General features: G+C 48.3%; 2 protein-coding genes and 1 long non-coding RNA gene across 8 annotated transcripts in view; 2 read left to right on the top strand and 1 right to left on the bottom strand.

Moving 5' to 3' along the window:
• SELP (selectin P) overlaps positions 1-9,303 on the top strand; it is a 46,464-nt gene extending 37,161 nt beyond the window's left edge. For 4 of the 6 annotated variants that reach the window (XM_082702664.1, XM_082702663.1, XM_082702661.1 and 1 more), the window contains 7 exons: positions 192-377; positions 1,683-1,895; positions 2,880-3,065; positions 4,070-4,189; positions 6,487-6,517; positions 7,534-7,589; positions 8,442-9,303. In XM_082702664.1, the coding sequence (XP_082558790.1) occupies positions 192-377; positions 1,683-1,895; positions 2,880-3,065; positions 4,070-4,189; positions 6,487-6,517; positions 7,534-7,588 (791 nt within the window). In that variant the 3' untranslated portion in view covers position 7,589; positions 8,442-9,303. The remainder of the gene's footprint in view (positions 1-191; positions 378-1,682; positions 1,896-2,879; positions 3,066-4,069; positions 4,190-6,486; positions 6,518-7,533; positions 7,590-8,441) is intronic. The other 2 variants (XM_082702666.1, XM_082702662.1) reach the window with 1 other exon arrangement.
• The window catches only part of LOC309849858, a 77,333-nt gene that overhangs the window by 62,174 nt on the left and 2,888 nt on the right, over positions 1-12,271 (bottom strand). The window lies entirely within an intron of this gene.
• F5 (coagulation factor V) overlaps positions 11,638-12,271 on the top strand; it is a 66,268-nt gene continuing 65,634 nt past the window's right edge. The window contains exon 1 of the mRNA XM_082702640.1: positions 11,638-12,152. Within this exon, the coding sequence (XP_082558766.1) occupies positions 12,004-12,152 (149 nt within the window). The 5' untranslated portion in view covers positions 11,638-12,003. The remainder of the gene's footprint in view (positions 12,153-12,271) is intronic.

Genomic DNA, 12,271 nt, shown 5'->3' with positions numbered 1-12,271 from the left:
CTGCCATCCCTTCCCCGCCACTGCATTAAACGATCTGTCCTATTAATTGTGGAATACTGGCTGCCTAGCAAAACACCTAACCTAGTAGATGCTCAGTAAATATTTGTTAGAGACATGAATGAATGAATTCGGTGCATACCTGGCTTCTGAATAAACTTGAAGATTGTGACATAATTTGTTTGACTCTCCAGCCATCAGGTGCCCAGAATTATTTGCTCCAGAGCGGGGAAGTCTGGCTTGTTCTGACACGCATAAGGAACTCGGGGTTGGCTCCACCTGCCGTTTCTCCTGTAACAAGGGTTTGAAGCTGGAAGGATCCAGTCATGTTGAGTGCACAGCTTCTGGAAAATGGACGGCACCTCCACCGACCTGCGAAGGTAAAATACTATACACTCACTGAGACGACTCTTCTTCCGGAAATTTTCTTCAAAAAAATAACAAACACTTATAAAAGCTCTTACTATGTGACAGACATGCGTTAGAATACTATTACTGTGAAAGCTCTTCTTCTTAGTCTAAAATGGGTCATCTTCTGGAATCGAAGAAACACAGCCCATGGATTTAAAAGTTTGTAAGGAGTGACAGGACTTCTTATTTCTGTGATTAAAAAAATATATGGATTCTTCGAAGATTTGCACTTCTTTATGAAAGAGAGGGGGAGAGAGAGAGACAGGGCACAAGTGGGGGGAGGGGCAGAGAGACAGGGAGAAGCAGGCTCCCCACTGAGCAGGGAGTCCGATGCGGGGTTCGATCCCAGGACCCCGGGACCATGACCTGACCTGAAGGCAGACGCTGACTGAGCCACCCAGGTGCCCCAGGATCTGTGGATTCTTAAGCAGAAATTTTCTTTCATGACGTTGGCCTCTTTTCCTCAGAGACCTTCACTGAGTCGATTGAATGGTCTCCTTTGCTTCATCCCCAGGAGGGTCCGAGGGACGGAGTCACTGGTCCCATTTCTCAAATCAAGGAACTGAGGTTTTAGGTCAACAAGCATCCTCCTGCCACATAGAAAATCAGTGACAAAGCCGGTGACATCACGCACACCTCGCATTTCATGTGGCCCTTCAGCCACCCGACGATGCCACCTCCCAACGAAGCAGCAAGGGCAGACAATTAGCTTATGCACATCTGGTTTACGGCTGACTTTTTTACATTTCTGCACCAACTCTTCAATTTTTGTTTTATTTTTAAATGTTGGTAACATTGACATCATGTCTCACCTTCCATTCTTCCTCTGGTCTAGAGAATTACTTATCCAAGGATAGATAGATAGATGATAGATATTAATTTTGTTTCTTTTTTAAATATTTTATTTATTTGTTAGAGATCACAAGGAGGCAGAGAGGCAGGCAGGGAGAGAGGAGGAAGCAGGCTCCCTGCTGGGCAGAGAGGAGCCCGATGTGGGGCTCGATCCCAGGACCCTGAGATCATGACCTGAGCCGAAGGCAGAGGCTTTAACCCACTGAGCCACCCAGACGCCCCCTCCAAGGATATTTTTAGGCACTTTTTTTCTCATCTGGTTTTCCATACCTGAGATGAACAATTCACTTTAACTTCCTTGAGGAGCTATTGCTAGAGCCTCCCTTGCTACCAGGGCGGAAGCCAGTTACTCCATGTCAGTCTTAACTCCATTACGCTCCTTTGAATGGGAGCTCTTTAAAGAGAAACATGTTTTCGCGCAGGCACAGTAACGGCTCGTACTTCAGAAGCGGTCCGATGCCCAGCCCTCATCACACCAGAGCAAGGAACCATGTCCTGTAGGCACCATCTGGGAAACTTTGGCTTGAACACCACTTGTTCCTTTGGATGCAAAGCTGGATTCACACTCATGGGAGACAGTGCTCGCAGATGCAGACCTTCAGGACAGTGGACAGGAGGAACTCCGGCATGCAGAGGTAACAGGAAAGGGGCATGCAGCTCTGCTGCTGCCTTCCGGCTGGTGGCCACACTCGCCATCACACTGCCTGTTGAAATCCCATCCCGCCCAACGACCACTACACATGTCAGCTCCCCCATGAAAGCTACACTAATCCCACTTGGTGGTAATGTGCCACAGGCATGTCACCTCTCCCCTTGCTATGTCACAAGTAAATGCCCTGGTCTCAAAGACATAAAGGAGGAAACGTTTGCAAATGTCCCAGTGTGTGAAAGCAACAAGTTTGCCCAACACGAAACCAACTACAAAAATTGTGAAATAACAAGTTGCAGTTCCATGAATGATGTGATAGTGTAAACATCACATGTTTCCTAACTGGAACCTAGCGAAAAGGACGAGCCACACGCGATGTCCCTGGAAAGGCTGTCACCCCGTACAGAAGTACTGTGTCTCTTCCGTCTTTGGGTTCCCCATGAGGACCCGGATGATGCTTTGGGAATGTTGCTGTTGCTCAGTAATGCTGGAGTCGATTTCCCGAGCTTTAGTTTCCATCCACGCGTGAAGGACAAGAACCCGAAGTTCCCTGAAGAAAAGGTTAGAGAAGGCCACAGTCTCTACTTCCTTTGAGCTTCTGGAGGCAGCTGTGTTAAACAAGTATTAAATATTTTAATTAACACATGCTGACATGCCGGCTAATTACCAGTGGTGCTGATGATCCAGTTAGAAGAGTAGTATTTTTGAGACGTGAAATTCTGAAAGCGGTATTTTTGTAGGTAAGGTTGATGGAGCCATTGGTGGGTATTCGGTGAACGCTCCTCCGCGCCCATCCTAGCTCATAGGCTGCCGTTCTCTGAGCGGACGTCGCAGCACGCGTGATGTTGGAGGAGCTGGTGTGACTGTTGATGTGGCCCATCCCCTTTCGGATCTGCTGGCAATGCTGGCAGGTTACAGAGGAGACCGTAAGCTCTGCTACCTTCATTCAACGTGTTTGTTTTCCCTGCAGCTGTCAGATGCTCCGAGCTGCGCGTGATTGAACCTGGCGGCATGAACTGCTCCAACCCCTGGGGCGGTTTCAGCTACGGATCAACCTGTACCTTCTACTGTCCGGAGGGCCAGGTACTTAACGGCTCAGCAAGAACAGCGTGCCAAGAGAACGGCCAGTGGTCAGCTCCCATGCCAGCCTGCCAAGGTATAGTTCCCACAGGGGTTAAGAAGTCACTTTGATAAGGAACGTAACAAAACCAGGGTTTCTTTTCTGTGTATTTCTGACAGTGTCTCCCTTTCCGTCACGGGGTTTCCCTGTCTTAATGAATGTTTCAGGACAAACAGAGCAGAATCTCCTCGCCTTAGGCAGAGCAGTGGGGATTAAATTCTGTGACTCTGTGCAGACAATCACCACTCCTTTCTCAGAGCTCAGATGTGTCAAACGCATCCTCTCATTTCTTTATAATCTGTGTGGGTGTAAGACATCCTGAAGTTCCAGAATGTTTTTAACTGGAGCTTACTTTATGCAGATTGCTAATTTACTATCTCAGAGAATTTTGTTTACCACACACCTCTAAAAACACATAGATCTTTTTAAATTGAGCTTCATGTCTTTGTAAGGTTTATTTCATACACCTCCTACGTTTTCATTTATTTCTCTACAGCTTGTCGCGACTACATTTTGTCATATACTGAATCTTGGGCCCCCAGAATTAACCATGGTTTATTTTATGTGCTTAAACTTCTACTTTCATCATTTTGTTCACTTTATTTTTTTTTAATTTATTTGACAGAGTGAGAGAGACATCACAAGTAGGCAGAGAGGCAGGCAGAGGGGAAGGGGGAAGCAGGCTCCCTGCAGAGCGGAGAGCCCGATGTGGGGCTCAATCCCAGGACCTTGAGATCAGGACCTGAGCTGAAGGCAGAGGCTTAACCCACTTCATCACCCAGGCACCCCCATTTTGTTCACTTTATTAAGTCCTTCCCCTGACGCCTTTGGACATTGTGTTTGATATTTAAGCATTAGGAATAAAATAAAATGCTCCCCACACTGTTGGTGTAGATTTATGGCTTCTAGATCTCTCCTGCCGGGACCGTTGATAATCCTGTGTGGTCTCACAACTCACAGTCCTTGGGACCCTCCTGGAAGAATGATGGCCCTTGGTGCAACACACTTCTTAACGCCCTGCTTGTGTGTCTGTTCTGCAGCAGGGCCGTTGACAATCCAGCAAGCCCTGACTTACTTCGGTGGAGCAGTGGCTTCTACAATAGGCTTGGTGACGTGTGGGACACTCCTGGCTCTGCTACGAAAGCGCCTCAGACAAAAAGGTAAATAGGAAAGCGTCTTCTCCTTCTTTTCTTCTTTCTTGTGAAGAAGATGCGTGATGTTGGAGGAGCTGGTGTGACTGTTGATGTCATCACTACTGGCATTGGGCCCGTCAAACCACAATGTCAGTAGTCCATGTTTGAAAAACATTTTCCCTTAAAGAAAACAAGCCCAGGAGAAGTCATCTCCAGAGCTGACTGCCCATCACAATCACCTTTGCAAATACAGAGGTCCTCATGTAGGGAGAGCTAGAGGCTGGCCGGGAAATCTGAATTTCTCGAAAGCCCTCCCCTCTGAACTCTGATGAGGCCAGTTGACTCATTGGCATTTGAGGATCTCTGGTCCAGGTAGCCTTAGTTATCACCAGGACTAACCGGCAAGCGTCACGCTCTCCTCCTTCGTCATTCTCTTACGTGATGGTCATTTGGGTCATTTGTTGACCCAGGGCGTGAGGTAGTTAGTGCTTCTGAATCAAAATCAAGTGCTTCTGGAGGAAGGGAGAAATGAAGCCAGAGGCGTAAGGAACGGCTGCTCAGTCATGACCTGGTGTGACACACTGGGACATCTGTACGTTCCCGTGAAAATGCGTGGCGCTAACACAGGACCGAAGCAGGGATGTGGCCCGCTGGAGGGAGACCGTCTGTAAGGAAGATGTGTTTTCCAGGTTGTTCATCAGGGAAGGAGGTCTGGCCTAGGACTACAAGAAGGGAACCATCTCTTAAGGGTTAAAGCAATCTTTGTCTGCCCCAAATGTTCAGCCATGAGTTCAGAAACCTCTTTTCATAGCTAATGTGTCTCTTCATCATTTCTCATGGAAGGGAACTAGGGGCATCTGAGGCATCAGGAAGGCTCAGCTCAGATGCCCCAGTACAGGTAATGGCCACCTCCGACAGCGGCACCAGCTCCTCCAACATCACACATACTGCGATGTCAGAGAACAAAGGATGGGCGCTAGGATGTGCCCAAAGAACTAGGACGGGCACAGAGGAGCATTCAGTAAATACCTACTAATGGCTCCATCAATCTTACCTATAGAAATACCATTTTCAAATGGTAAGGCCGTTGTAGCTGACGGGGTTCTCGCGGAACTGACGACTTGAGAACCGTTCTTAACTGCTCCACGGCAGAACCACTTGCTCCGTTGTCTGAAGCTCTCTCCATGCACAGAGCCACATTGCACTGAGGCTCGTTTTCTAAAGTTCCTCTCCCGGGAAGGGGTGCGGAGCACAAAGGACAAAGCGTGGCTCTGACGCTCTGCTTGACCACCAGAGAGCCGCAGCCAGTCCTTCGGTGGACCATTTGTGCTTAACCAAACCTGGAGGGTTGCAGAAGGGGCTCCTAGTCTCCTAGATCCTACTCTCCATACCCATGTCGGAATCACACGATTCCTGCATTTCCCCCAAGTTCTTTCTTCAGTTTGGGGACATTGCTAGAGAACCCTCCAGTCCATGAAGAGGGAGCAGCAGCCACCCATCCTCCAACATCTTTAATAATGAATAAACTCATTTGTGAGGATGGGGGATTTTTCCTTGACATGTCCCAAGCTGATTTTAGCCTTTTTAAGATCCTGTGGCCAAATAATAATAAAATGCTGCATATACATTCCCTCTAAATTCAAAATACATAGTCATTATCACCTTGAAGGCTCCATAATAATGTAATGAATACACTTGTTCATCTTCATTTGATCTAATATTTTTGAAATTTACTTAGCCATGAGATGACTTTCCCCCTTTATCTATCCATGGGATGATTGACAGGCCTGCTGCCATGTTTAAAGTTTCCACTGTCGGCGTCATTGTTTGGGTTAAGATGGGAGGCCCTGTTCACCTGTGTTACCAGAGAAGGCAGACAGCCCTTGTTATGTTGGTGTGGATTTGTCTGTGTGATTAGCCCCAACAGGTGGCTGGGGGTGTGACATAGGTTGCAGTGATCGGGGGCCTCAAGGATCAGAGTAGTGGGTTTCAAGAACCGATGATCTCAACATCAACAACAACAAAAAATAGCCAAGACGCTGAAGGCAGGAACCGGAGGAAAAAGAAGACATTGTCACTGAATGGGAAGAGAACAAAGAGGAAAAGACTCTGGATTACATACTGTCAAGTGTTTAATTTAGCCTAGCAGAGGTCCTACCGCTCAGAGAGAGCTTGTTCTCAGTATACGCCTGACGATGGGCCCATCTGAAAATCAGTACACCGACTTTCCCCAGCCCCTCCTACCACCAATGACCTTTCTCCTCCGCCTCCTGGTTTTTTTGTTTCTTTTCAACTGATCATTTGTGTCTTCTTGCTTATTCTAGATGATGGAGAGAGCCCCTTGAATCCTCAAAGGTAAGATAGACCTGTTTCAAGATTGAGTAAATGTGTCTAGTTTGGCTTTTTAATTCACTGTAATATGTCAGAATGATTACACATAATGACCCCTTTCTGCTACAGAGTTTTTGCCCTGTCCCCTTTACTAATTCTAAAGTAAAATACGCAGATAACATATTTTAACCACACATTGTGTTTTTTAAGATCAGTAAGTGCCCTAATTATAAAGTGAAGGAGAAATGAAAGGGAAAGTGACAAACAATGGAAATAAAACGCTAGAGCCGAGGCATTATTTGGCCCATTGCTGGGAGCACCTTTGGGTCAACAACCGTAAAGTCCAACAGTCAGGAACCTTGTCTCCGTGGCTCAGACAGCGTCAGAGCTGTTGCTGACGCCAGCCTGACTTTTTCAAGTGATGAATGGCTCTGGTAGAGGGTTGGAAAACCTGTCATAATCTTCCTCAATTCACGGGGCAATTGTATTCTAAAAGATGCCAAAAAATATTATTTATATGTAAAGCAATTAAATTCTAGGCTCAGGGGTTATTCACCTACAGGAATATCGAATAGATATTCTAAAATTATGTGGAGTGCTGGATAATTCTTTTGTGCCCTGTGCTTTCTGCAGTATCCAGTGCCCCTGGCCCTTTCCCACTATGTGTGGGCAAAATTCTTGATCCCTATGAAAATTTAAAAAACACCTGTAGGGGGCAGCACTACCATTCTTTGAAAACTGTTGCAGATGATCAAGCCTGGGTATTTTCTAAGGATTCCTTCTCACCAAGAGGAGGCGTAGCAGGTTACTTGGGTACCTAGAGCATCAGTGATAACGTTGCGTGGGTGTAAGTGCTGTGCCAATTACCCAGAGCTCCCAAGTGGGATCTCAGAAAGCTCCTGTGCATTTATTTTTGTTTTCCTTTTAAAGCAGAATTCCAGGGTGGGGTGGTACTCCAATGTCTCCGCAGGAAGCATGTGCTGGACTGTGGGCAGGGACCAGAACTGCATAGTAGGTCATTTTTTATTTCTCTTCCTTAGCCACCTGGGAACATACGGAGTTTTTACAAATGCTGCATTTGACCCAAGTCCTTAAGGTAAGTTACCTCTGAAGATATTTTTGAAGGAAATGGAACAGCAGCAGAAAGAGAAAGAATGTTAAACCTTGATGTTTCATGATATAATTAAACTATAGGTTTATAATATAATATATATATAATATAATATATAATAAAAATAGTTCAATTTTAAGTATGTATTAAGCTTTTAAGACTTGAAGGAAATTGTGTTGGCATCTGGGGGATAAGATATGTCACTAGAGTGACAATAGAAAGTTAAGTTTATATGAGGGTTTCCATTTCCTCCAGGCTAGAAATGTTCTAACAAGATATAACTATTTTTAGGATGTGTGACATTCCCATTAATGGCTGCTTGGAGGTATTAACAACCCCATGGCCTTGCCTGATGGCCAGAAGTCATATTATTAGAAAAATTTTACCATCTTTTTAAAAAGATTTTATTTATTTGACAGAGATCACAAGTAGGCAGAGAGGCAGAGAGAGAGAGGAGAATGCAGGCTCCCCGCTGAGCAGAGAGCCCGATGCGGGGCTCAATCCCAGGACCCTGACATCATGACCTGAACTGAAAGCAGAGGCTTAACCCACTGAGCCACCTAGGATCCCCTTACCAGCTTTTATGGAGCCAATTCCCTCTGTGACTTACTGGGACAACAAAAATTATCTGACACTTTCTTTCTTCCCAAAAGCTCTGTGAGTAGTGGAGTTTCCTAAGGAACGTCGCCTGGATGGCAAAATGTCTGGAATCCAGAAAGAGACTACGTGGATCTTTAGGGGACAAATATGCTGAGCGCTCACTGTCTGGCTTACAAGCTTGCTTGCTTTCTTTTAAGGAAAATCGATTTAGTTTAATTACTTCTGTCTCGTTTTCAGAGACTGTCCTGCTGGTCTCCTTACTCAACCTCTACAGGATCCTATTTTTGAACATCAGGCTTCCTGCCAGACTTGACTTCAGCTGTAGCATGTTTGCTGCAGTTTTCTGGAAATACTTGTTAAAGAAGGATATGGGGTTTCCTGTAGATTAGTTCTGGATGAGAGCGGAAGGATTGTGCCACAAGCCCAGCCTCTCCAGTCACCACTCCTTCCTGCTCTGCCTCTTCCTTAAGCCCCGGAAGCCGGGGCTGGAGCTCTGCCGTGGTCTGTGGGTTTTGCTGTCCCTTTCTTGACAGACTCATTAACCAGAGACCGAAGCATCTGGCTTACCAGAAGACCGGACCGTGGAAAAATAAAAATGCCTCTTTATTTTCAGACTGGAGGAAGGCGTACGCTACTGGTTGGAAGGCAGCTGGTGTCTGTGACTTGAGGGAATTTCTGTAAGACCTTCTGGGGTCTCCAGTGATTGTTGTTTATGCAGCCCTATTACACTAGTGTTGCAAGACTTCCAGAGAAGCCTCTGGAAGGCAGCAGAGAGACCAGAATCAGCGTAGAGACCAGAATCAACATTGTGCCAGAAGACCATGAATCAACACAGGAAGCCACGTGTCCCCTTCCCTTCACTGGTCACTCTCCCCAAAAGAAACTCAAGATCAAAATTCAAATGTGCAATTAAAAAGATTCTTCCCGAATGCCATGCTCTATTATTTGATGTTTTGTTCAGTGGGATCTGTGTACCTCATTTTGTTTACATCGATGTAAAGCACAATTACCGTTGTCCCAAGTACAGATTAACCTTTCAATCAGTCAGCAAATATATACCATATCCCTGCCCACCCCACCCCAGAATCAAAGAAGAAAATATCAGAAAATTAGAGAAGCAGAGAAAATCCTCAACACTTGAACATCCTATAAGGAAAAAGAGATGTTATTTATTAAATCACATGTTTTTAGATTGTTGAAAGTTACATAGTAATCTGGAACTGATGTGAAAAGTAGAGAGCCAAACAATACAGTTATCTTGTCTCTGTGAAATATGAGGCAATAAAGGTATCATGCACAATGAATGACTCATGGGCCAATATCCAAATAAAATTGTGAAAGAGTCTAACTAAAGGTTACAATAATTTTGCAAGAACTTTGGCAGTAAACTTGGGATTGAGGGACACACTGCTTTTTAAAGTTTCTCTCATGTACTGTTGATAACACCTCTGCTTGTCTTAACGCCAATCACTACGCTGGGTATCATGGGACAGTGGTTACCAGCCCTGTGTCAGAGTCAGAATCTACAATTTGTGGGGCGCCTAGGTGGCTCAGTGGGTTAAAGCATCTGCCTTCGGCTCAGGTCATGATTCCAGAGTCCTGGGATCGAGTCCCGCCTCGGGCTCTCAGCTCAGCGGGGAACCTGGTTTCCTTCCTCTCTCTCTGCCTGCCTCTCTGCCTACTTGTGATCGCTGTCAAATAAATAAATAAAATCTTTAAAAAAAAAAAAAAAGAATCTACAATTTGTGAAAGCTACCCAGGGAATTCTGACGGTTGTCCGCTTCTATGGCTCTCACAGATACAGAAGAGTAAGACACTGTTGAGCTCTTGAACAGTTTATAATCTAGTCGGGAAACAATAGTTACCCACACAAATAGAGGGCATTTGATATGAGTATCATATGTGAATATCGTGGTAGTTCATTAAATGGAAAAGGTCAGTTTGAGTCCAGAATTAAGGAGAGAGAGAGGACTCTGAACAGACACTGTTCAGCAACAAGGGAGGACTGGGTATTCTATGCGGACAGGGTATATCAGCAAAGGAGCAGACAGGACTGTGCGGAGGAGGAGTGAAGTGTGGAGGAGCCCGACATCATGGAGACCTCATGTGAGGTGCCAGGTTACAATGTAGCAGATCTATTGAGACAAACTGTGTTAGGACAGAAGCTGGGAGCATGCCTGGGTGGCTCAGCCCATAAAGCATCTGTTTACTGCTCAGGTCATGATCCCAGGGTCCTGGGGTTGAGTCCCTTATCAGGCTCCTTGCTCAGCGGGGAGCCTGCTTCTCCCTCTGCTAGTCTCTCACTCTCTCTGGCAAATAAATAAATTTAAAAAAAAATTTTTTTAAGACAAACTTGGAGGAATGCAGATTCAAGGAGTCTCAGACAGTTATAATAATGCTCAGGTTTCTCAGGTTTTCTATCAATAGCAAAATAAGATCTGATTTTTTAATTATTATCTTATGGTAGTCACCATACAGTGCACCATTAGTTTTTGATGTAGCATTCCATGATTCACTGTTTTTGTGAAACACCCAGTGCTCCGTGCAATACGTGCCCTCCTTAATACCCATCACTGGGCCAGGCCATCCCCCTCCCCCCTCCCCTCTAAAACCTTCAGTTTGTTTCTTGGAGTCCGCAGTCTCTCACGGTTCATCTCCCCCTCCGATCCCCCCCACTTCATTTCCCCCTGCCTTTTAATGTCCGCAAATAGGTGAAACCATATGACAATTGCCTTTCTCCACTTGACTTATTTCACTCAGCATAATTTCCTACAGTTCCGTCCAGGTTGATGGAAAAGTCGGGTGTTCATCCTTTCTGACGGCTGCGTGATGTTCCATTGTGTATACAGGGACCACATCTTCTTTATCCATTCGTCCGTTGAAGGGCATCTGGGCTCCTTCCACGTTTGGCGACCGTGGCCGTTGCTGCTATGAACACTGGGGCACAGGTGGCCCTTCTGTTCACGACATCTGTATCTTCGGGGTAAAAACCCAGTAGCGCCATTGCTTAAGGCAGTGTGAATCAGCCAGATCCTCAAGAAACCCAAGGGGCCCCTGCGGCAGGAAAACCCCAGTCCCAGGAACACAGGTGTGCTCCACGCCAGGCTGCCCGAGCCGGAGCCCTCGCGTCCCAGCAGGTGTCTCTGCAGATCACCCGCCTCGCGCCGGCCGCGGGACTGAGCTCGAAAGACGCCGCGGCCCTGCCCTGCCCACGCTGCGCAGCCAGTAAGTGGGACCGAGTCGGCTCTGCCCTCCGCGGCCGCGGCCGAACCGCGCAGGGGTGGGAACCGGCCAGCGCTCCGGGCCCACAGACCCGCTCGGGGCCGCTCGGGCCCGTGTCCTCACGCCCCCGCGTCCTCACCGACGTGCCGGCGGTTCGGTGCCCCTAACGCGGCGCTACCCTTCCCCCAGGCCCCAGGGAAACTGAGGCAGAGGGCGTGGGCTGAGCGTCGGGCAAACGTCAGCTCGCCCCTGGGGGCTCACGGCGGTGGTGAGGGAGGGGCCGCGGCCCTGGGGCGCCCGCAGGTGCCGGCGCGGGCTCGGTTCTGCCTGCGCCTCGCGGGTCCGCGGGGCCGGCGGGCTCTGCGCTGTCGCCACCTGCTGCCGCCGTCGGCTCCGCCCCGAGCCTCGCGTCCCGGGGGCGCCGCGCCTGGCCAAGCCCGCGCCTGGGAGGGCGCTCGCCCGGAGGACCGCCCCGCGGCCGCAGCCCCGGCCCGCGCCGGCCGACGGCGGGGGGACACCGCCTCCCGCAGCCGCCCGGAGTGCACGCGCGCCCGGCCGGTCCCGGAGCAGGACGGCCATGGCCCCGCGCGGCCCGCGCCTCGGCGTCCTGGGCGTCCTGGCGGTCCTGGGCGCCTGCTGCGGGGCGGCGGCCGCGCGGCTGCGGCAGTTCTACGTGGCGGCCCAGGGCGTGGACTGGAGCTACCGGCCCGAGAGCCCCGGGCCCAGGTGAGGCGCGGGCGGGCTGCGGGGAGGGACGGCGGCCGCGCGCGGGGACGTGCCTCCCGCAGCTCCACCGCTAACAAACAAACAAACAAACAGAAACAGAAAACCCCAACTTATTGCTC

Source organism: Mustela nivalis (genome assembly GCF_964662115.1).
Source record: "Mustela nivalis genome assembly, chromosome: 16".
NCBI classification, from domain to species: Eukaryota; Metazoa; Chordata; class Mammalia; order Carnivora; family Mustelidae; genus Mustela; species Mustela nivalis.
This window is presented reverse-complemented; position numbering and strand designations above follow the sequence as displayed.